This window comes from Schistocerca americana, chromosome 8, assembly GCF_021461395.2.
Source record: "Schistocerca americana isolate TAMUIC-IGC-003095 chromosome 8, iqSchAmer2.1, whole genome shotgun sequence".
Classification (NCBI taxonomy): domain Eukaryota; kingdom Metazoa; phylum Arthropoda; class Insecta; order Orthoptera; family Acrididae; genus Schistocerca; species Schistocerca americana.
This window is the reverse complement of record NC_060126.1, coordinates 377223068-377248136: the sequence shown is the minus strand read 5'-3', so window position 1 is coordinate 377248136 and position 25069 is coordinate 377223068. Positions and strand designations below refer to the sequence as shown.

The following is a 25069-nucleotide window of genomic DNA, read 5'->3' as shown; positions in this document are numbered from 1 at the left end:
TCGAATATATTGCTTCCCCCTACTTATACCTCCCGAGGAGATCACGAATGTAAAATTAGAGAGATTAGAGCGCGCATGGAGGCTTTCAGACAGTTGTTCTTCCCGCGAACCATACATGACTGGAACAGGAAAGGGAGGTAATGACAGTGGCACGTAAAGTGCCCTCCGCCACACACCGTTGGGTGGCTTGTGGAGTATAAATGTAGATGTAGATGTAGATGTAGAAATTGATATATTTACCCCTCTCCATCATCCCTGAAAGCTAGTAGTATCTTCACAGAACAAGCCTGTACATACCACCTGACTAGGAACACTCATCCACGTATCACTGATGACCAGCTTCCAGAATACTTTCTGTATCACTGTGTTACATATCACAGAGCTACCCCACCACCTTTTTTCTAGTCATTATTACCATATCTCACACCGTGTAGCCACATCTATTGTTACACTGAGCCTGAGATATCCTTACAAATTATTTCATGATGCAGTTCTTTGACAAAGTTTCTAAGTCAGTTTACCCAAGAACCCAGAGGTTTGCAATATCACATGTGAGCATTGTAGTAGTTATATGGGGCATTCTATACAGACGGAATATCAATATCATCTCAACTATACACATTTTGAAAAAGCTGTAACAGAGAGAGAGAGAGAGAGAGAGAGAGAGAGAGAGAGAGAGAGAGAGAGGGAGAGAGAGAGAGGGGGGGGGAGGGGGGGGGGGAATAATGGAAGCAACAGGGAATACAGATAGAAATATGGCATGCAGAATACATGCAGCAGCTTAGTGGTGGAAGGGAAGTGGCGGGAGGCACGGAGGCACAATATATGGGGTGTACACCAGCATGGAAGTAGGTGGAGGTCAGAGACACACACAGGTGGTTTCAGGGAATTGGACTGCTGTTAAGATATAGTCACTCCATTTTCAAGTGAGCATTGCTGGGACACAAGGTTAAGACTCTTGTGGATCAGGTTGTAGAGCACCAATCAAGTCAACTATATTCAACTATATTATTTTCAGCAGTATAGACTAACAGTCTTTCATTTGGCCACAGTTGGATGATGGCTATTCATGTGATGGCTTGTTACTGAAAATCAGAGACAAAATTATGTAGTTTGTGAAATAATGAACAATTATCTTCTTGTGCAGAGTTTTGTTCATTGCAGGTGAATGGAATGTTTGGCACACATGAATTTTAGGATTCAGTAGACACTGTCCTCAGTATGCAACTGAAGTGTGAAGTTACATGATGAGTAAGACAAGAACAATGATAAACACCTATCAGTTTAAGACAGCATGTATAATCCTCAGTGAAAGGCAGGCTGTGTAATGTGAATTGTAATACATTAGTTAGATTCCATAATATGCTTTGTGTTTTAAGTTAGCTTTTCAATTAATAAGAAAGTTTCATTCATGGAAGCTGCTTCATTTCCAGTTAAAAAGCTCAGCTTGAATTTATCTACTAACCTTACGTCACCAGTGCTTAAAGATGGTGGCCACACGACTCCAAACATATTTCTTAATCAATTCCTGGTTTTATGGATACTTTAGTTAAATAAATGAATGGAAATATTTAGGTAATAACACAAAATTCAATACCAGTTCATAACTTTTCTTTTCATATCGTACACAGTATTGTTACAAATTGATTCTTAATAATTCACAAAATGAAAGCATCTCACTACCACGAACAAAATCTAAGCAGAACCATTACAGGAAATTTAGTCTCTTACTCATAAATACATATTAATAAAAACTGTATAGAAAGAATCAATAACAAGGTTCAGACAAAGTAGTACATATTCTTTGGAACCCAGCAATGCAGTTAACAGTTTCTGCTAAACTATTGTGAATATTTAACAGTTTCTTGTGTTTGAAGCACTAAGGTAATGTGCTTAGCTACACATATTACATACAACATTGTGTACATACTGTGATATGGCCTGACCCATATATTATATCCACCTAATGACCGAGATCAAGTTTTTACCAAAACATGTCTTGTATGTTAGACATTTTAGATTTAAGTGCAATTTTTATACATGGTTTCACGCTGATTATAAACAAAATAAGGAATATAATACGATAGCTAAAGCCAGCAGGCATTTCAAAAAAATAAAAAATGGTACTCTACATGGAAAACAGAGTTGTTTTTAAGTCTACTATTGATGATCCAGTCATCTCTTTTATTTTATTTTTTTTACACAACTGCAAACAAATACAAACCTGTAAAATGACCCTTAATGCCAATTAACATTCATTAACAGTGATTCAGTTACAGCCATCATTTGAATATTTGTATAATGCAACAACCTCTCTGCTGCTTATGACAGCTGCAAATATTACAGTTGCCAATTCAAGCAACACAGGCACATCAAAAGTAACTCCACCTTCAAAAAATTCCGCTTTTGGAGATTACACCTAACAACACGAGAGTGTTGACAGACAAAGTTTACTTTTTAATCTCCATAAAAAGAAATTTAACAATGAACAGCAGTTCTACTCATTACCCTACACATGAATATCCAAGCTGGAAAATAAATTTCACAGATTCAAAATAATACTCTATTCACTGTTGTATCACAACTACATAACACCCTGTTAGACTTCTCTATGCAGATCCTACAACACGTTCAACCATACACGAAGTCAAAAATTAAAATTTTATGTTCAGAATTTTAAATTCCTTTTATGTTTCTATTAGATGGGATTTTTTAAAAAGATAATACCATCTGCACTACCAGTATATGCAACAATAGTTTTATCATCTTCATGTCATCAATTTTTTTGAAAGTATTTCATACACTATTTTTTTTCTAAAATATGGCATGTCTTCCTGAGAAAATTTGAAACTAGCATTACGACAGATACAGTCTGAATATACACAACAAAATACACCACAATCACTGGTATTTACTTGCTGTGGGATTTCCTGAAATTCAAAATGGAAACATTTCAGTAAAGTGGATTAAGTCAATGACACAGGTGGCGTTAACATTCAGATTCCATTTCCATTTAAGCTATTTATGAATGAAAAGTATAAGGAAGTGAGTATGAAAATTTTTTCTTTAATATACAAATAGCAGTAATGTAATATATTAGACAAAAATTACTTAGAGCAAGACATTTAAATTTTGTGGCTAAAGGTTTGTAACAGGATTGAAAAATAGTATCAGTATGCCTAAGATAAATACCTTTACATTTTCTGTTTTCCAGCCATCATAATTGAATTCATCATTCCTTTTATCCATGCTTTCACTGTTCAGGTAATCCCATAACAACTGTAAAAATTACAATTTTTTGCTTCATTGTTGAACTTCTTTAAAGGACATGTAAACTGTTTAATGCTAAGACCTCATTGTATGTGAAATTTTAGCCCTCACAAATAATTTTAGCTAGTTTACTACAACTGTGTATTCATGGAACTAACTATGATCACACCACATGAGAAGCTACTGGTATCATAAATTGTACTTAACTGATCCATACAACATTTGTAGTACGAACCTGATTTATCTGTAGTGAATGTGCTCTGAATGTCTAAAAAACACTGCTTTATGCACAATTTCATGTTTCACAGAACAGAACATAAATATTAAATGTAATGGACCACAAGCACATCAAGTGGGGTGGTAAGTTCTTAGTTGTGCACAGTAATGGGCTTACACATAATTTTAACATTTACACACAAGATTGCCATTAGAACTGCTTACTTAGGATATTTTCATGCTTTGCTGTTTTATGGAATCATCTTTCTGGTACTCAGCCACCAACAAAAAAATGTCGCTGCTCAGAGGAGAGCAATATTCATTCTGAGTTGCATTTACTGTTGTAGGAATCTGTCTCGGTATATCATTCTTTTTCATGTTTCATTAATATAAAAGCTCTCTTTTCAAAACCAGTTGCACACATCATGGCAATAATATGAGGTTATGGAACATTGCCCTAATGGGTGTACTGAAAGCTCCAATCACAGAGAGGAGACAATTGTGAGTGAACAATACTTTAGTAAGAGCAAACAATACAAAAGTGTGACTGTGCAGTCGCCTCCATCACAGCACACCCAGTCCTTTGTTTATGGCACAGATATTCTTATTCAGTGCCCCTACTCTGTCTGCCAGTGGTGCTTACACCTCTGATCAATGCTATTGATGTCTGTATCACTAGACACTCAAACAGGACTTAGATATTGAGCAGACAAATTCCACCCGTGGGCAGAAAGGAATGACTTAATCTGTCACAAAAGTTTTCAATGCTCTACCAGCAGAAATTGTCTTGCTCTTCAAACACTAAAACTCAGAGAAAATTTAAAGAATACTTGGTGTAAAATTCATTCTACTCAGCTAGTGATGTTTTTGGTGCTTATGGGAGTCCATGTCATAGTTTTATTACAAAAGTAGTATGTCCCATTAGATAGAACACAAAAATTATTTTTTTTTGTAAACACTCTGTTCTGCAGAAAATTAGGGAATTATACTAATACCTCATGGTATGTAAGTTCAACTATCTGTTTCCTGTTCTACAGATATGAGTTTATCCACTGACATTCTGGGCCCAACTCCTAAAATTACTCAGATTCACAATGGACCAATGGTCGAAACATCCTGCATCCCAGGTCTGAACCCTGTCACTGCTTCAATTTCAAATAAAAATCATTGGCAATGGCAGCTGAAGATTTCTGGAACGAAGAATCACTTTGTCCTGCCAATGGCCTTTACACAGTGAGTGGAGGAGTAGACAGGCATTAGGCACCCTGTTACCCCTAGAAATTAAAAATGCCCCTAAAAGGTGGAACAATGAGCAATGATCAATGACATAAAAATGCAGAAGGAAATGGAAGCCTTTGCATTAAGAAATACAGTTGTATCCATGTGCAATGTAGCTTGTAATTGATAATGTTTTATGATAATTTCCCCACTGGAAAGATATTCCAGGTTAGTTCTCCATTCAGATCAGTAGGAGGGTATTGCAAATGGGAAACTATTCACGTGAAAAAGATTTAATAACCAGCAAAAAGATTACATTCCATCTGCTGCAATGTGGAATGTCAGAAGTTTGAACTTGGTAAGGAAGCTAGCAAATCTGAAAAGGAAAATGAAAGAAGTAAAGGATTCCAGGTCAGACAAATATAGGATATATCAATAGCAGTAAAATATGGTGTAATAGGAGTATGATTCATTAGCTACAGGAAGATTGAGTTACTATGAACAGTTCAGTGATACAATCTCTCTCATCAGAATCTCCAGCAAATCAACATCAACAACCACAGCTCTATTGTATATGCTTACATCACAGGCAGAAGATGAAGAAAGAAAATACATGAGACATTGAACGTGTAATTCAGAACGTAAAGGGAGATAAAATACTAGCAATCATGTGTGCCTGGAACACTGTAGTGGGGGATGTAATAGAAGACCAAGTTTTGTTACAACATGGGCTCATTACCAGAAATGCAAAATGGGAAAGATAAAATTCTGTAGCAAATAGCTTGTAATTGCAAATACACTATTCAAAAATTGCATGAGGAGGTGGTTTACCTGGAAATCACACGAAGACATCTAACTGTTATTGCTGGGTTACATTATGGTCAGACAGATTCCAAAACTAGATATTAGATTTTAAGGCATATAGTAGATATATACTCATATCACTATTTAGGTATAATGGAGAGTAGACTTAACTTAAAGTGAAGAGTTCATAATAATGCGAAAAGAAGTGGGACAGTGTAGTACAAAGGAATGAGGTGTGTTTGTTGTTCTCTAGCACTGTAAATACTGCAAAAACGAATATCAAAGTAGGCAGTTCACTTCTCTTGAACAAAAACTGGAACATGGAGTGCCCCAAGGATCAGTCTTAGGACCTCTCCTATTCCTCATATATGTCAATGATATGAGCTGTAATAGTCAAATGTTGCAGTTTGCAGATGACACTGCCCTTATTGCCAAAGGTTGGTTGGCTGGTTGGTTTGGGGGATTGAAGGGACCAGATTGCTATGGTCATTGGTCCCTTTCTCCACAACTTAAAAACACCCACAGAGAATAAAAGCAAACAAGGAAAAGATGACAGGTGACGCAGGACAAGAGAAACAGAGACAAAGACCAGACAAAACGAATTAAAATCACACAGAGTGTGACGGTGGTTGGCCGACCATAGAGACAAAAAAAAGGGAAAGCCAACCACTGAGAAACACATTAAAAATTCAGTCTAAAACCGTAGGCTAAATACCAGAGTCAATACAAAAAAGGACAAACACTTAGATTAAATGATAAAAGCCCCCTGCCCGAATAAAATGCAAAACTAAGCCCGCCATAGAAGTGTAATCATTTAAAAGGGCAGGGAGCGTATCAGGCAGTGCAAACGTCTGCCTGAGCACACTTAAAAGTGGACAGTCCAACAAAATGTGGACCACCATCAAAGCTGACCCGCATCAACATAGAGGCGGGTCCTCATGTTGCAGTATAAAGCTGTGTGTCAAGCGGGTGTGGCCAATGCGGAGCCGGCAAAGTACAACGGATTCCCTGCGAGTGGCTCGCAGGGATGATTGCCACACAGTCGTCGTCTCCTTGACGGCATGAAGTTTGTTAGGGGTGGTCAGACCGTGCCATTCAGCATCCCATAGTGCAAAAACTTTGTGGCGTAAGACATGCTCGCAAATCATTCTCCAGGAGGCCAATGTCCAGGGTTGGTTCACTGGTGGCCTGTTTGGCAAGGCAGTCAACACGTTTATTGCCTGGGATGCCGACATGACCAGGGGTCCACATAAAGACCACAGATCGGTAGCAACGGGCAAGAGTATGCAGGGACTCCTGGACAGCCATCACCAGACAAGAGCGAGGGAAGCACTGGTCGATAGCTCGTAAACTGCTAAGGGAGCCGCTACAGATAACGAAGGATTCACCTGAGCAGGAATGGATATACTCTAGGGCATGAAAGATGGTGACCAGCTCAGCAGTGAAAACGCTGCAGCCAGCCGGCAATGAACATTGTTCGGAATGGTCCCCTAGAGTCAGAGCAATTCGAGCCGAAGGCAAGGGCGGGGCACACACCACGGGTGTGTACACAGAGGGGCTTGGAAAGGAGGTGGAACAGGGAAAACCCCAAGCCTGGAGAGAAGCTCTCTGACGTGTGGACTGCAATCGTACAACCCAACCGGGGCCGACATTCTGGGAGATGGACGAGTGACTGTGGGAATAGAAGACGATAGTTAGGATGCCCGGGCAAGCTACAAACATGAATAGCATAAGCAGCCAGCAAACGTTGGCACCGTAATCGCAATGGAGGGACATCTGCCTCCACAAGTATGCTGTCCACAGGGCTGGTCTGGAAAGCACCAGTGGCAAGGCATATCCCACTGTGAAGGATTGGGTCCAGCACCCTCAATGCCAAAGGGGATGCTGAACCATAAGCCAGGCTCCCATAATCCAAACAGGACTGGATTAACACCTGGTAGAGCCGTAAGAGGGTAGATCGGTAGGCGCCCCAGCGAGTGTGGCTCAGGCATCGCAGAGCATTTAGATGCCGCCAACACATCTGTTTAAGCTGCCGAATATGAGGCAGCCAAGTCAACTGGGCATCAAAAACCACACCCATAAACCTATGTGACTCCACCACAGCAAGAAGTTCGCCGTCAAGATAAAGCTGCGGCTCTGGGTGAACAGTGCGTCGCCGGCAGAAATGCATAATGCGGGTCTTGGGAGCCGAAAATTGGAAGCCATGCACTACAGCCCAAGCCTGTGACTTGCGGATAGCACCCTGCAGCTGACGTTCAGCAGCTGCAATGCCAATAGAGCTACAGTAAAGGCAGAAGTCGTCAGCATACAAGGACACTGAGACAGACGTTCCCACCGCCGCAGCGAGCCCGTTAATTGCTATTTAAAACAGGCAGACATTTAAAACAGATCACTGTGGTACCCTGTTCTCCTAAACTCAGGAGGAACTATGGGAGGCCGCGACTTGCATGCGGAAGGTTCGATGCGACAGAAAATTTCGAATGAAAATTGGCAGCAGACCCCGAAGACCCCAATCATGAAGTGTAGAGAGGATGTGATGACGCCATGTCATATCATACACCTTCCGCATGTTGAAAAAGACAGCAACCAGGTGCTGCCGGCGGGCAAAGGCCGTACGGATGGCTGACTCGAGGCTCACCAGGCTGTTGGCAGCAGAGCGGCCTTTACGGAATCCACCCTGAGATGGAGCCAGAAGGCCCTGAGACTCGAGTACCCAACTCAACCGCCGGCTCACCATCCGTTCAAGCAACTTGCAAAGAATGTTGGTGTGGCTAATGGGGCAGTATCTGTCCAACTCCAAAGGGTTCTCGCCAGGTTTCAAAACGGGGATAACAATGCTTTCCTGCCATTGCGATGGAAACTCACCCTCGACCCAAATACAGTTGTAAAGGTTGAGGAGGCGTTGCTGGCAGTGCACTGAAAGGTGTTTCAGCATCTGACAGTGGATGCGATCTGGCCCAGGAGCTGTATCAGGGCAAGCAGCTAGTGCACTGTGAAATTCCCACTCACTGAATGGAACATTGTAGGATTCAGGATGGTGGGTGCAAAATGAAAGGCTCCGACATTCCACTCACTCTTTAATGGGGTGGAAGGCCAGTGGGTAAGTTGTAGAAGTGGAACTCTGAGCAAAATGCTCCGCCAAGAGGTTTGCAATTACATCGGAGTCAGTACAAACGGCTCCATTCAGTGAGAGTGCAGGGATGCTGACAGGGGTCCGATAGTCATAGAGGTGTCGAATCTTGGCCCAGGCCTGCAATGGAGAGACATGGAGGCCAATGGTGGACACATACCGCTCCGAGCACTCCTGCTTGTGTTGGTGAATGATGCGGCGGGCCTGCGCTCGGAGCTGTTTAAAGGCGACGAGGTTTTCTAAAGATGGTTGTCGCTTGTGACACTGGAGCACCCGCCGGCGATCTTTAATTGCCTCGGCGATCGCAGGCGACCACCAAGGCACAGTCTTCCGCCGAGGGGGCCTAGAAGAATGGGGAATGGCAGATTCTGTGGCAGTAACGATGCCGGTGGTGACCGAGTGAACCACCGCATCAATGACTTCATTAGAAAGAGGCTCAATAGCGGCAATGGAGGAGAACAAGTCCCAGTCAGCCTTATTCATAGCCCATCTGCTAGGGCGCCCAGAAGAGTGACGTTGTGGCAGTGATAGAAAGATCGGAAAGTGGTCACTACCACACAGGTCGTCATGCACACTCCATTGGACAGAAAATAATAGGCTAGGGCTGCTGATCGAAAGGTCAATGGCGGAGTGCATGCCATGCGCCACACTGAAATGTGTAAAGGCACCATCATTTAAAATGGAAAGATTGAGCTGTGCCAATACACGCTCAATGGTGGTGCCTTGACCTGTTGCCACTGACCCACCCCACAGAGGGTTATGTTCACTGAAGTGGCCCAGCAACAAGAAAGGTGGCAGCAATTGGACTATCAGTGCAGCCAGGACATGCTGCGCGATATCACCATCCGGTGGAAGGTAAAGACTGCAGACGGTAACAGCCTGTGGCATCCACACCTGAACAGTGACAGCCTCTAAAGGTGTTTGTAGAGGGACAGACTTGCTGTGAAGAGAGTGAAGGACATAGATGCACACGCCACCAGACACCCTTTCATAAGCTGCCTTCTTTAGCCATACGTTCCTCCCATGGAGTGGCCAGGGAGGGAAATAGTCTTGGATCAAATTACTTCCCATTGAAGTCAAACCTCGATCTCTTAGAGACTGCTGGTGGAGGCCCACCATCGAGAGATGATGTACCACGCTTCATTGTGGGTCATCCACCCTGATGCCACCCACTCTGACCAGGGGCTCTTCCCACGGGCACCACCCAGTCACAACAAAGACCACCTGGCAGGATGGCCTTTGCTGGGAGTCCTGATGCCCCAGAGGGATAGGCATCTACTCCTCAACATACACGGGGAGGTAGCAGCTCAGGCATCAGCAGTGCAATCCCCGTGTAGTCGGGGGCTACCACCAAGAGGGTACATGACGACCCCACCACAACGGACTGGCTACCGTGCTGGTTGTCGGGTGTCGAATATCCATGTATATCACGAGGGCAAAGATGGATGTGCACAATGGAGGGAATGTAGGCTACCCAGAACACACTGCAGCCAATGTGGCCGGGAGCTCAGTGTAAGTCCAACTCCATGACAATAGTGAATGTGACAGATCTTAGGGCAAGACGGATATAGAATGCATCGCGTAAGGCGTCCTTCCCCAAATCTTATGCACTAATGGAAAAATTTTGAAATGGAGTGGTCAGACCCCTTAGGGGACCATCACATTAAAGGCCGAAACAGTTGAGACTCCTTTTAGTAGCCTCTTATGACAGGCAGGAATACCGCGGGTCTATTCTTACCCCCGGACCCGCAGGGGTGTTATTGCCAAAGGACATACAGCTGCAGAAGCTCTTGGTGCATCAAATTTGATGTTTGAAGAAATAAAAGAATGGATCATAATAAACAAAATGAAGATCAATGAAGAAAAAACCCAACATTTGATATGCAATCTAACCAACATTGAAGACCAAGAAAACATGGAGACTGTCAGACTACTGGGCTTCAAGATCGACAGCAAACTCTCTGTGAATGATCACACGGCATATGTATGCACCAAACTTTCTCGTGTGATATACCTCCTGAGGAAGCTGAAGAGGGTAATAGCTGACCTGTTTCTCACAGTAGTCTACCATGCACTCTTCCACAGCCACATTAGCTATGGACTGCTGTTGTGGGGACACTCCTCAGGCAGCAAAGATGTGTTGCTATTACAATTAGAAGCCATCAGGATCATATCCTCTAGCAAAAGACTGGACCACTGTAAGCCTATTTTCACCAGGCTAGGCGTAATGACTATTTTTATCAGTATGTGTTTTTCTGCCTCAGTTATATAAATGAAAATCAAAGGAATTTTAGCATAAGACAAGAAATACATAATCATGACACTCGCTGTAAGTGGAACATTGAAGTGCCAAGGTGTTGCCTATCAAGTACACAAGACAGCTTTCCAACAGTCACCCTAAAAATGATTGTACATCAACTGCCTCCAGAAATGAAATCCCAGCCACCTGAATTATTTCGAAAAAAATTGCTCAGGACTTGAAACAACATCCACTATATTCCTTGGAAGAGGTTTTCAACAGTGGTTCTAGTGAATGGACAAAATAATAAATATTGTTATGTTTTATATATAGTTTTGCCTAAATTTAACCTCCTTTTTATGTTCTCAGTTAACTGCACATTTAATTTTGTGTTTTACTTAAAGTACATATTTTACCAAAATGAAACTTTGTGTGTGTGATCTACATGGTCTTGTAAACATTTTGCTTTATGGTATTTTCATTTGCTGCTATAAAGTTTTACTTTCCTGTTTAGTTATGTTTCATTTTTTCTATGTTCTATGTGTTTCTGTGCACTGCATAAATATTTTCTTTTATTTGTAATATAAATTTTTTATATGGTGTTGTATAAATGTTAGTTGATAAACATTGTATTTGTGACACAGTCTGTCCAGCCATGGCTGGTTAATGACGAAGATATAGTAATAAAATAATAATAAAGTAATAGATAAACAAAGTAATAAAGAACACGAATGGCTATCTCTAGAAAGAAAAATCACAGATGTTGGACAGACAAATATAGGTTCAAGGAAATTAACTGCGAAGAAGTATTTATTAATAGCGGGAATACTTCAAATAATCAATGAAAGAAGGAAATTCAAATTTTATTTTAGAAGTAAGGAATCCAACAGTATTTCATTAGGGAGTAAAAAATAGAAAGTTCAGGGAAGCAAAATTTTTGCCGGAAGAATGTAAAAAAAAAAAAGAAACCATCATAAAAAACTGATTCAGCACATAGGAAAGTAGAAACAATCTTGGGTGAAACTAAAAGCAAAAGGCATCAACATGAAGAGTGTTGGGAGAATTCCATTTATCAATGCAGATGAGAGAGTGAATAGGTGTAAAGAGTGCATGAAGGACACTAAGAGGAAGAGAAACTGTTTGATGGCATGATAGAAGAAGAAATGAGAGTTGATATGGAGGACATAGGGGATCCCATATTAGAGTCAGAGATTAACACAGCTTTGGAAAATCTGCAGTAAAAGAAAGCAGAAGACACATATAATATTCCCCTGAAGATTATAAAATAACTGGCAACTGAATGAACAAGTTTGTTTGGTTTTGTTTTTGTTTTAGGGCACAAAAACAATTGCACCCATCTCGAAACTATAGAACAAGAAGACAAAGGGAGGGGTTAAATACGGCTACACGTCAATCTCAATCGATGGAAGAGAAGACAGTTAAAAAACAGGGACATGGAGAAAGGTCTATAAAATATGTTAAAGAGAAACAGAGGTCCAGAACTAAAAATTAAATTGCCTTGGCCTTACTGCTATGATGGATATAAAGTAGAACACAGTCGACAGCCCATGCATCATTCCCTAAAATGCATGTAACTCAGACGGTAAATGCAAATCGGAATGTAAGCTGTTAAAAGAAGGGCATTCCATCAGGAAATCATGGACAGTTAAAAGTTGGGCACAATGTGCACAAAGTGGTGGGAGAGCAAAACTTAACAAGTGGCGACGGCCAAAAAGACAGTGCCCAATACACAACCTAATTAAAATTATCTCCTCACAGTGAGTGGGCCACGAGGAAGTCATCCTATGTGCTGGGAGAGGCTTAATAACCTAGAGCTTGTTCCTGTGATGGGAGGACCAATGGTGATGCCAAAGTGACACCACCTGCTGACAGACAGCAACACAGAGATCATTGGAGGGAATGTAAAAACTAGAGGACTGAGGAACGAGGACAGCATTCTTGGTAGCAGCATCAGCAGCCTCACTCCCTGTCAGACCAATGTGACCAGGAACACACATAAACATCTCAGTGGTGCCATCAAGAGTGAGCAAGTGACAACTTTCCAGGACCTGTTGTACTAAGGGATGGACAGTGTGCAGCACAAAGAGTCTTTGAAGGGTTTTGAGAGAGAGTGAGCAGATCACACAATTGAAAAACCCACCGGATGTACTGCATGTCCTGATACAGGGCAAAGAGCTCTGCTGCAAATACTGTGCAGTGGTCCAGAAGCCAATATTGAAAAACGTTGGCATTAGTGACAAAGAGACAACTGACACCACAGTCAGTCTGAGAGCCATCAGTGTACACAAAGGTACTATTGCGAAGTTTTATGTGAAGGCCATGAAACTGAAGGAAATAGAGCGAGGTTGGAGTAGTGTCCTTAGGAAGCAAATGAAGGCCAAAGTGAACACAGGCTGCCACATGAAGAAAAGGTGGTGAAGGGTTCACACCCACTGGGAAGTTGCAGGGAGCATGAAGTTAGAGGAAAGTGCCCTATACTGGCAATCAAAGGAGTCATCAAAGGAGGCAGCATAGGATCAGTGGCCATACATGGCAAAAAATGGCATGCATATCTGCCGAGGAGAAAGTCACAGCAGTAAGATAGTGGTAGTTCAGCAGCTTCTGCATACAGACACTCAACCGGAATAGTGTAGAAGGTGCCAGAGGCCAAATGGATGCCATGATGGTGGATAGTATCGAGACAGCATAACAGGGACGAATGTGCAGGTACATAAATGAAACACCCATAGTTAGTTTTGAATGGACAAGGTACCAATACATATGGAGGAGGGTGGTTCAATCTGCACCATAGAAAGTACCATTGAGTACCCGAAGGACACTGAGGGGCTACATACAGTGGGCTGCCAGGTAAGACATGTGGGAGGACCAAGGAAGTTTCCCTTCAAGCATGAGCCACAGGAATTTAATGAAAGGAGAGAAAGTGACTTAAGATGTAAAGACAGTGGAAGAAACCAATTGCACCACCAGAAATTCATAAAAATGGTTTTGTTGGTGGAAAAACTGAAGCAGTTGTTGATGCTCTACGAGTAAAGACAATCGAGACATTGCTGAAGCTGCCATTCAATGTGGCAAGTCCATGGAGAACTGCAAGAGATGGCAAAATTGTCAACAAAAGGGGAACAAGACATGCCCAGCAGGAGACAGGCCATTATACGGTTAATGGTGATAGCAAAGAGAAGATGCTCACAACGAAACCTTGATGCACACTGTTTTCCTGGATAAAGGTTTCCAGCAAGGCAGAACCCATACATACATTGAAAACTTGGTCTTTAAAAAATTCCTGAAGGAAGCAGCTGCTGAGTGCCAGCCCTTGAAGATTCACTCCTACAGGGCACAGAGGCTGGAGGATCCTGCTCCATGAGGTCTACAGAAGTGTCGGCTTTCTTCTGCTGTTGACCTGCAGAGCCCAGCACAGAAAATGGTTAGTGGTGCACATCAATGACATGGATTTGGCCAGGTGAGGGTATCACGTGGTGACACTGTCAAAAAGAATCTCCAAGTTGGTGAAGGAGACGACCATTTGCTTTTGTTTGACTTCTTTGAGCATCTCTGGTTAGCAGAGAAAGACTCAGGTTGGTTGAAGGGATGTAGGAAGTCTTCACAGGAGAATTCCTTCTGTCCTTTCAGGCCTGCTGGTTGTATAGCTGCTGACTTCTTCCTATGAGGTGACAGTTTGATGGCTTATTAAACAGCTGGATGAGGAGACGGTGATGCTACCATGACACTGGATGATTTCACAACAGTGCTGAATCTGAGGTTGCATGTCTGTGTGACAATGTCCTTCAAGGAGCAAGAGATAGCAAGAACAGTAGTGCAGGTGACAGATGGTAGAATGCAGGGTTTGTGGTTAGCCAATAACTTGCTAGAGACCAGGTAAGGTATTTTTCCTTTACCCGGATCTCCTGGACAGCCTGCTCATTGAGATACACAGGACAATCTCGAGGGGAGGTGGCATGGTCACCATTGCAGTTGATACAGCACGGAGAAGGAGACATACTATTGCCCTGATACGCATCCCTACCACAGGTTACACATTTGGCTGAGTGTGAATAAGCATTCGAGAGTGGGTGAAATGACAACACTGGTAAAAGTGCATCAGGTTCAGAATATACATTTGAACTGTGATAACTTAATAGCCTGCTTTGAACTGTGATAACTTCATAGCCCGCTTTGAACTGTGATAACTTCATAGCCCGCTTTGAACTGTGATAACTTCATAGCCCGCTTTGAACTGTGATAACTTCATAGCCCGCTTTGAACTGTGATAACTTCATAGCCTGCTTTGACCTCGAACAGAAGCATCACTCTATCAAAGGTGAGAAAGAGAGCACATGTGGGCACTAAGGAGGCACCAATCTTTTTCATCACTCTATGGCTGGCAATGACACCCTGATCAGACCAATGTCTTGGTCAGCCTTGGTCAGACCAGTGTGCAGCACAGGGTAAATAATGCCAAGGGAATAATTCAGAGTTCTATGGGCATCAACACGAACAGGATAGTCATGGAGACATGAAACAGCAAGCAGTTGTGCTTGAGAATCAATAGTAGTCCCCAAAAGCAATGTGCCATTGCATAAACAAGAGCAGGATTTTGTAGGGCTGACAATTGCATCAACACCTTTCTAAATAAGAAACAGATTTACTGTTGCGAAGGACTGACTGTCTTCAGTATGCAAAACCATGAGGAACTATGTTGCAGCTGGGAGGGTCTTTGAATCAGGAGCTTCCTTCTGTTTATGTCTGGTAGATGTGGACTGCAAAGATGATGATTGGCTCATTGCAAAGAAATCCCCAATCCCAGTGACTTCGATGGTGTGCTGCTTCCAAGTGGGGGGTCCATCACAAAGGGGTGCACCTGCCTTAGGTGACTGTTCACACTATGGGTCACACCTCCTTAACACATGACAGAGGGACCAATTGGCAATTTCAGAAGGTAGCAGTTTAGGTAATCACCCCTCCATGGGCCTGCCCTGTACCACGGGTACACGCAAACCCTACCTATCGACCCATGGCTGGGAAATACCCATTACCCAGTCAGCTGTTACATGTCAGTGCATGGTCCGACCTTCAGGAATGCACAGGGGAGAAGAAGGGAAAGAGGAATCTTTAACACCAAAGCAGAGAAAGGACAGGAGAAGGTGAACAAAAAAAAGGAACAAAAAACAGAGGTGAGATTGTTGTGTCACCTACAGATAATGCGGAACATTTCCAAAAACACCCCAGACCTGTTCCCCAAGGGAAGGGAAATGAATAGAAAGACTATAAACATGCTGCAGAGGCCGGGGCCCCATTGTAGCTAAGCACAGACCCGCCAAAGAGCTGCGGGCCCCCTGGGAGTACCATGTTTGTTCGCACACTCTGTAAAACTGGAGACATACTATCAGATTTTAGGAGAAGTATCATAAACACAATCCAAAAAACAGCAAGGGCAGGCACGTGCAAGAAATATCTCTCAATAACCCCAACAGCTCAGGGATCAAAGTTGCCACCAAGAACAAATGGAAAAGAAAACTGAGGAGCTGTTAGATAATGATCAGTTTGGCCTGAGGAAAGGTAAAGGCACCAGATAGTCAGATCTGATGCTGTGCTTGATGTAGGAAAAATCAAGGCACTTTCATTATACATTCAAGTGCCAAAGAAACTGGTATCAGCTTGCATATTCAAATACAGAAATATGGAAACAGGCAGAATATGGCACTTAGTTGACAATCCCTATATAAGATCTCAAGTGTCTGGTGCAATTGTAAGATCAGTTACTGCTGCTACGATGACAGGTTATCAAGATTTAGGTAAGTTCGAATGCGGTTTTATAGTCAGCATGTGAGCGATGGGACACAGCACCTCAGAGTTAGCGGTGAAGTGGGGATTTTCACTTACAACCATTTCACAAGTGTACCTTGAATATCAGGAAACCAATAAATCATCAAATCTCCAACATCACCACAGCCAGAAGAAGATCCTGCAAGAACAGGACCAACAACGACTGTAGAGAATTGTTCAACATAACAGAAGTGCACATCTCCCGCAAATTGCTGCAGATTTCAATTCTGGGCCATCAAGAATCAGTGTGCACACAAAGCTCTACACCTCACCTGGGCCTGTAAACAGTGACACTGGACTGTTAATGACTGGAAACATGTTGCCTGGTGGGACAAGTCTCGTTTCAAACTGCACCAAGAGTATGGGTATGGAGACAACTTCATGACTCCATGGACCCAGCACTCAGCAGGGGACTGTTCAAGCTGGTGGAGGCTCTGTAATGTTGTGGGGCACATGCAGCTGGAAAGATTTGGGAGCCCTGGTATGTCTAGGTTCACCTGCATCCATTCATGCCCACTGGGCATTCTGATGGACTTGGACAATTCCAGCAGGACAATACAACATCCCATACATCCACAATTGCTACAGAGTAGCTCCAAGAACACTCTTCTGAATTTAAAGACTTCCACTGACCACCAAACTCTCCTGACAAACATTATTGAGCATATCTGGGATGCCTTGCAATGCACTGTTCATAAAGGGTCTCCACCCTCTCATACTATGGATTTATAGACAGCCTTGCAGGAATCATTGTGTCAGTTCCCTCCAGCACTACTTCAGACATTAGTCAAGTCCATGCCACATTGTGTTGCGGCACTTTTGAATGCTCGCGGGGACCCTCTACATGATATTAGGTGGGTGTACAAGTTTCTATGGCTCTTCTGTGTAATACAACTGGATGGATAAAAAAAATGTAATTACCAATCAGTGGTAACAGAAAGTACACAAAGACTGAAGAAATGTGCAAAATTTTGGATACAGTGGCTCTTTCTTTTGGCAGAAGGGTCAAAGGGTTTGGACGAGGAATGAAGGGAAAAAGACTGATGAGGTTTAGGAAAAGGGAACAGTTGTGGAAATATGCTCAGAGCTCTGGGTCAAGAGAGACTTACCAGACAGGATGGAACTGTTGGGGGCTGCACCAACTAAGATTTGAAATCCTGAGAGCTTAAAGATGAAAGAACGGGTAATACACAGGACAGAGACTAGTGACAAAACTTTGTGCAAGAGTTAAAAAAGAGCTGAAAGCTAAACGCATTATATGTGGCAGTGGTAGAGGGTGGGGGGAGGAGGTGGAGGTAAATACACAAATCAGAAATAAAAATATGTAGAAACCTGAAAGGGAATGAAGAAGAGAACAGTCACTGAGAACAAATGCTAAGACCAAGGAAAGCAATTAATGTAAATTAAAGCCAGGTAGGTGACAAAAACCAAGCGAATATTGCAACACCAGTTCTCACTTACAGAGTTCTGAAAAAGTCATGTCTGGTGGAAGAATACAGAAACGTGTGGTGAAACAGGCACCAAAGTTATGACTGTCATGTAGTAGAGCATGCTCTGCAACATGATATTTCATCTCTGCAAATTAATCCTAATTGATAACTTCGCAGTAGTCACTAAAAGAGTTTACACAACAGCTGGTACACAATGTGTCATTTCACAGATGGCTTTCCCTGTGATAGATTATGGTTTTCCAGTTACAGGGCTGGTAAAGGTGGTGGTAGGAGCATGCGGAGGGCAAGTCTTACATTGGGGACAGTCACAAGAGCTGTGGGATAGGGAAATGGGTGCTGAAGCGGCATAGGGTCTCAGCAAGACAGGACAGTGGTGATTGTTTTTGTGGCGGGGGTGCGTCAACAAAAAGTTATTCTAGGTGTGTGGGCAAACTGTCAAAAATAATGGACCTCATTTCAGGGCATGATTTTAGCATGTCATAGCCTTGTTGAAGGAGCTGATTAATACATTTAAAACCAGTATAATACTGAGTGGTGAGTGGTGAGAGGTATACTTGCAAGTTGTTGTTTGTTAGGGACAGCAGTACCAGGACTAGATGTGATGGCCCAGAAAAATATGTTTCTGAAATAGCCATGATTCATCTGAAATACAACTAGGTCTTCACTCAAACAAAGTGTTGAGTGCTATAGACAAGGTATTTCAAATTTATTCCATGTTTCCTGATTTCCAGAAGTCTTTTGACACTGTACCACACAAGCGGTTCGTAGTGAAATTGCTTGCTTATTGAATATTATCTCAGTTATGTGACTGGATTCATGATTTCCTGTCAGAGAGATCACAGTTCACAGTACTTGATGGAAAGTCATTCAGTAAAAGAGAAGTTATTTATAGCATTCCCCAAGGTAGTGTTAATAGATATCTGGCTGTTCCTTATGTATATAAACGATTTAGGAGACAATCTGAGCAGCCGTCTTAGGTTGTTTGCAGATGATGCTGTCTTTTATTGAAGTCATCAGAAGATAAAAACAAATTTCAAAACTATTTAGGAAAGATATCTGTATGGCGTGAAAATTGGCAACTGATGCTAAATAATGAAAAGTGTGAGGTCATCCACATGAGGATCCGTAACAGATAGAATTGATGGAGTACATTGAGAAAGTTCAAAGAAGGGCAGCACATTTTGTATCACTGTAAAACAGGGGAGAGAGTGTCACTGAAATGATCCAGGATTTGGGGTGGACATCATTAAAACAAATGTGTTTTTCATTGCAGCAGACTCTTCTCATGAAATTTCTATCACCAACTTTCTCCTCCAAATGTGAAAATATTTTGTTGATGCTGACCTACATAGGGAGAAACAATCACCATATAAGGGGAATCAGAGCTCAAACTGAAAGATGTAGATATTTTTTATTCCATGCACTGTATGAGATTTGAATAATAGAGATTTATTGTGAAGCTCAATTGATGAACACTCTGCCAGGCCCTTAAATGTGATTTGTGGACTATCTACATACATTTAGATGTAGACTAGTGGAGTAATTATGCTAGTGAAGGCTGAGGTGAGAATGATGGGGTGTTGCTGTGAAGCATCTGCATCTGAACAAATATGTTTGACTGTAATGCCAAGACTGTACAGGAGGCACCTGTCAAAATACAAATACTGTTGTTTCTTAGTAGGTTTCATGCAAACAGAAGTTGATGACTGACCCTCAGTGAGGATGAGGTCAACAGCAAGGAAGTGTTGAGAGATTTGGAATAGGACCTGCAAATTTTAATTGGGAGAAAGTATTGAAAGATTCAAAAAATTTTAAAAGGTCAGTCTCAATACACCATATGGCAAAGATGTCACCACTGTATCTAAAGCAAACCAGAAACTGAAGGCTTATGGTTCTCAGGAAGGTCCCTTTCAAATGACCCATGAAAAGGATGACATAGGAAGGAGCCAATCCGGTTCCCAAGGTTATGCCTCTGACCTGTTTGTTTGTCTGCCCCTCAAAGGTAAAGTAGTTGTTGGTAAGAAGAAGTTAATTAAGATCAGCAGGAAGGACATCTTACATTTGGAATCAGGTGAGTCCTGGTTAAGGTGATGTTAGCAACAGACAGACCATGTACATGGAAAATGTTAGTGTAGAGGGAGATGGCATCAGTGGTGACAAGCAAGGTGTTTTATGGAGATGAGACAGGTATAGATTTCAGCTGATCTAGGATATGGATGGTATCTTTAATATAGGAAGGGTGTCTCTATACTGTAGGTTGAAGGTGTTAGTCAACAAAGACAGACATACAGACATACATACATAAATTTGGTGGGTGCTTTGAAGCCAGTAACTATGGAACAGCCAGAGTGGTTGGGTTTGTGGATCTTAGGAAGAAGGTAAAAAGACGGGGATTCTTAGTTTGGGTTCAGTAAGAAGTTCTATGGATTGAGATGTTAGTCCTTGTGAGGGCCTGAAGTTTTGAACAGTGACTGCCAGTCAGTTTGAATGACAGGGATGGGATCTTGATGGTGATGCTGTATGTGGAGGAGTTGAACAGCTGGCATAGACCCTTTCTGGTGGTGGTGTATGCGGGCGGGAGGAACTGGGGCTGGGGGGGAGGCGCGGTGGGGGAGGGGGAGGCGCGGTGGGGGAGGGGGAGGCGCGGAGGGGAGGGGGAGACGCGGTAGGGCGGGGGGGCGCAGTGGGGGTAGGAGGAGGCGCAGTGGGGGGGGGAGGCGCAGTGGGGGGGGAGGAGGCGCAGTGGGGGGGGGGGAGGAGGCGCAGTGGGGGGAGGAGGAGGCACAGTGGGGGGAGGAGGCGCAGTGGGGTTGGGGGGAGGAGGCGCAGTGGGGTTGGGGGGGAGGCGCTGTGGGGTTGGGGTGGGAGGCGCAGTGGGGTTGGGGGGGGGAGGCGCAGTGGGGTTGGGGAGGAGGCGGTGTGGGGGGAGGCGGTGTGGGGGGAGGCGGTGTGGGGGGAGGCGGTGTGGGGGGAGGCGGTGTGGGGGGAGGCGGTGTGGGGGGAGGCGGTGTGGGGGGAGGCGGTGTGGGGGGAGGCGGTGTGGGGGGAGGCGGTGTGGGGGGAGGCGGTGTGGGGGGAGGCGGTGTGGGGGGAGGCGGTGTGGGGGGAGGCGGTGTGGGGGGAGGCGGTGTGGGGGGAGGCGGTGTGGGGGGAGGCGGTGTGGGGGGAGGCGGTGTGGGGGGAGGCGGTGTGGGGGGAGGCGGTGTGGGGGGAGGCGGTGGGGGGGATAGGCGGTGTGGGGATAGGCGGTGTGGGGGGAGGCGGTGGGGGGATAGGCGGTGTGGGGATAGGCGGTGTGGGGATAGGCGGTGTGGGGATAGGCGGTGTGGGGATAGGCGGTGTGGGGATAGGCGGTGTGGGGATAGGCGGTGTGGGGATAGGCGGTGTGGGGATAGGCGGTGTGGGGATAGGCGGTGTGGGGATAGGCGGTTGGGGGGAGGCGGTTGGGGGGAGGCAGTTGGGGGGAGGCGGTTGGGGGGAGGCGGTTGGGGGGAGGCGGTTGGGGGGAGGCGGTTGGGGGGAGGCGGTTGTGGGGAGGCGGTTGGGGGGAGGCGGTTGGGGGGAGGCGGTTGGGGGGAGGCGGTTGGGGGGAGGCGGTTGGGGGGAGGCGGTTGGGGGGAGGCGGTTGGGGGGAGGCGGTTGGGGGGAGGCGGTTGGGGGGAGGCGGTTGGGGGGAGGCGGTTGGGGGGAGGCGGTTGGGGGGAGGCGGTTGGGGGGAGGCGGTTGGGGGGAGGCGGTTGGGGGGAGGCGGTTGGGGGGAGGCGGTTGGGGGGAGGCGGTTGGGGGGAGGCGGTTGGGGGGAGGCGGTTGGGGGGAGGCGGTTGTGGGGAGGCGGTTGTGGGGAGGCGGTTGGGGGGAGGCGGTTGGGGGGAGGCGGTTGGGGGGAGGCGGTTGGGGGGAGGCGGTTGGGGGGAGGCGGTTGGGGGGAGGCGGTTGGGGGGAGGCGGTTGGGGGGAGGCGGTTGGGGGGAGGCGGTTGGGGGGAGGCAGTTGGGGGGAGGCGGTTGGGGGGAGGCGGTTGGGGGGAGGCGGTTGGGGGGAGGCGGTTGGGGGGAGGCGGTTGGGGGGAGGCGGTTGGGGGGAGGCGGTTGGGGGGAGGCGGTTGGGGGAAGGCGGTTGGGGGAAGGCGGTTGGGGGAAGGCGGTTGGGGGAAGGCGGTTGGGGGAAGGCGGTTGGGGGAAGGCGGTTGGGGGAAGGCGGTGGGGGGGAGGGAAACAGTGGTACCAAATTTGTATGGGGCACCAGCAATGGCACTGGCACCAGCACTTCCCAACCCTGCACTGTACCATAATCATGACAACAGCTGAGGAAGAGACAAGGAAAAGGAAAACAAAACACTAGAAAAGGCCAGACAAAATACAGGGAGAAAGGAAGGGAGAAACATGTCAGTGTGGCGGCAAGGTTAGGGTCTCCACAACCAATGACAACTGAGAGACTTCGTTCCAGAGGGAATTTCAAGGATGTAAACCTGGGAGGACAAACCACTTTCATGAAGAAAACAGAGAACAGGTTTAACCATGTTAGAGTAACTCTTGTAACTGTTCTCCACTAACACCCAGGACAAGGTAGATGGGAGGGTGTATTTATTGTGTAGTACTAAAAGGCAGGGGCAGGACAGAAAAATCTGGATCACCATGAGGGGTCAGCCTCCCCCACACAGCTGCAAAGGGCAGTGGGGGCTCTTCGTGGAGTAAAGGAACCCTGGCCCAACCAAGAATAGCTGACACGAAAATTGCTGGATGGTACATTCCCATCAGGGGAGTTGAAGGGAAGAGTGCCAGATGGTGGGAGTCTCCTTGATTGTGCAAAATTTGTTAAACAGAGATGGTCACTCCCCCACCCTCCAGCCATATAATCAGAAAGTTTACTACCTAGGTATGTGGATGGTTGGGAAATTGTAGGAAATCAGACGAGCAAGCAGCACTGCCAAAATAAGCAAGGTGGTCATGACAATGGCATTGACAAAGGGATAGTGGGAAAAACACTGAGCGATACCACACTGGAAAGAAAATAAAAGGATCAAAGATTCGAGGACCCAACTGAGCTGATGAGCCATCGTCCATTCAAGTAACTTGCTGGGAATGTTAGTAAGATTAACTGGCTGGTAACTATCAAGGAACAACAGATTCTTGCCAGTCTTGAGGAAAGGAACTGCATATCTCTCTCTCTCTCTCTCTCTCTCTCTCTCTCTCTCTCTCTCCCCCCCACCCCCCCACCCCCCCCACCCCCCAATTAGGGTGCACACTCTTACATCTCCAACTATCTACCAGAATGGTCACTACCAAACAGTGCACTTGACCACCTAGTGATGGAACATGCTACAGGGCACAACATGCTTGACTTCCTCTTCAGAACACCATTAGTGGGTGATGATGATTTCAGCTCTGTGATATCTGACATATACAGTCTAGATGACGGAACCACCAATGGTAGTAACCTTCCAATGGCTGTTATTTAATCTGCCAGAGGTTGGTAGTCTGTGTAAACAATCAAAGTCTGTCCTCCCTACCATATTCAAACTTGTGGACCACCTTATACACTGCAAATAGTTCAAGTTGCAGGCAGACCACTTGCACTGGGAATCTGTCAGTTTACAGGAAAGAAAATTAAGTGGGTATTGTGTGCTCACTGCTTCTTGCTTCAGAACTACCCCAATGATGAAGTCACTTATGTCTGACATAATCACCAACTGGGCATTAGGCAGAGGATGTGCATAAGTCATGGCACATGCAAGACAGTCTTTAATTTTGACAAGGGCATGTTCCATACATGGAGTCCACATTACTCTGTGCTTCCCAGTTATTTTCTTGCCAGCTAGAGCTTCTTTGGGTGGCAGCTGTATGGTGACCACCTTAGGGAGGTGTTGCAATGGAAGTTAATTATCCGAGAAAATGACTTAGTTCATGGAAATCTTGTAGCTGCAACAGTTGCCTAATGAACTCTATTCACTGTGACACAGAGCAGATACCAACAGCACTGACAAGGTGGCTGTGGAGAAAAACTTCATTTGCGATCATTAACAATGATGTCATTGCCATTGTCACCAATTATCAGTAAGCACATCATGAACTTGTTGGAGATGCAGATTGTGCTCTTACCATGAGGGGGAGAAAATTAGAATGTTATCCAAATATGCACAGTAAAAAGGAAGCTTAAACAGGATATTACCAATAAATCATTGCCAGGTTTGGTCTGCATTCCTGAGGCTACAAGGCATTTACAGAAATTTGTAGAAACTGAATGGCATGATGATGGCCCTTTTAAATGTCCTCCTCACTTTTTAGTATCAAGTATACCTTTTAGCAACCTAAGTTGCCAAAACCTGAGGTGCTAACCATGTATTGGGTGACATCTTTAATGTTAATATCCAGGTATTTGATTCCTAGTGAGGAAGCTAGCTGCCTTAGGGAGATCTGTACCTGTGAAATTTCAAACTTACAGAAAGAAATTCCTCTCTTTGCATACAGTGTGCTACATAACTTTGGTGCCTGTAAGAATGATTCTAGCAAGAAAGTTGCAGCAAGAAATAACGTTCATAAAACTTGGTGTGCATTAAACAGGCTGCAAACAGTACTGTTCTTAAAACAACAGCCAGGCTAGTATGGCTCCTCTTTCTGGAATAAATCTACCCAAATGAAGAGATCAGGTGTCATACTTAGACGTGTTACATAGTAATTAATGGGATGAGAGCTGCAGTTGTGGACAGGCAGGCATTTCTGCTCCAACTACACAAGCAGCAGCTCATGAGTACAGTGAAGAATTCAGACATACATTTGATGAATGCAAATCATCCATGGAGCACAGGACATTTAATGCACCGAAGAGTCTAATACCACAGCTTAGAATGGAACCTGTAAGTTAGTATGGCTTCAAGAGGGTGAGACTACAAGCATTAAATTTT

The 25069-nt window shown here is 44.7% G+C and overlaps 1 protein-coding gene across 1 annotated transcript in view; it reads right to left on the bottom strand.

Annotated features, from left to right (window-relative positions):
- Nucleotides 1-2768: 2768 nt before the first annotated feature.
- The window catches only part of LOC124545865 (sentrin-specific protease 1-like), a gene marked incomplete at its 5' end in the record, with an annotated part of 38928 nt that continues 16627 nt past the window's right edge, over nt 2769-25069 (bottom strand). Inside the window, 2 exons of the mRNA XM_047124824.1 lie at nt 2769-2930; nt 3193-3279. Of these exons, the coding sequence (XP_046980780.1) occupies nt 2769-2930; nt 3193-3279 (249 nt within the window). The remainder of the gene's footprint in view (nt 2931-3192; nt 3280-25069) is intronic.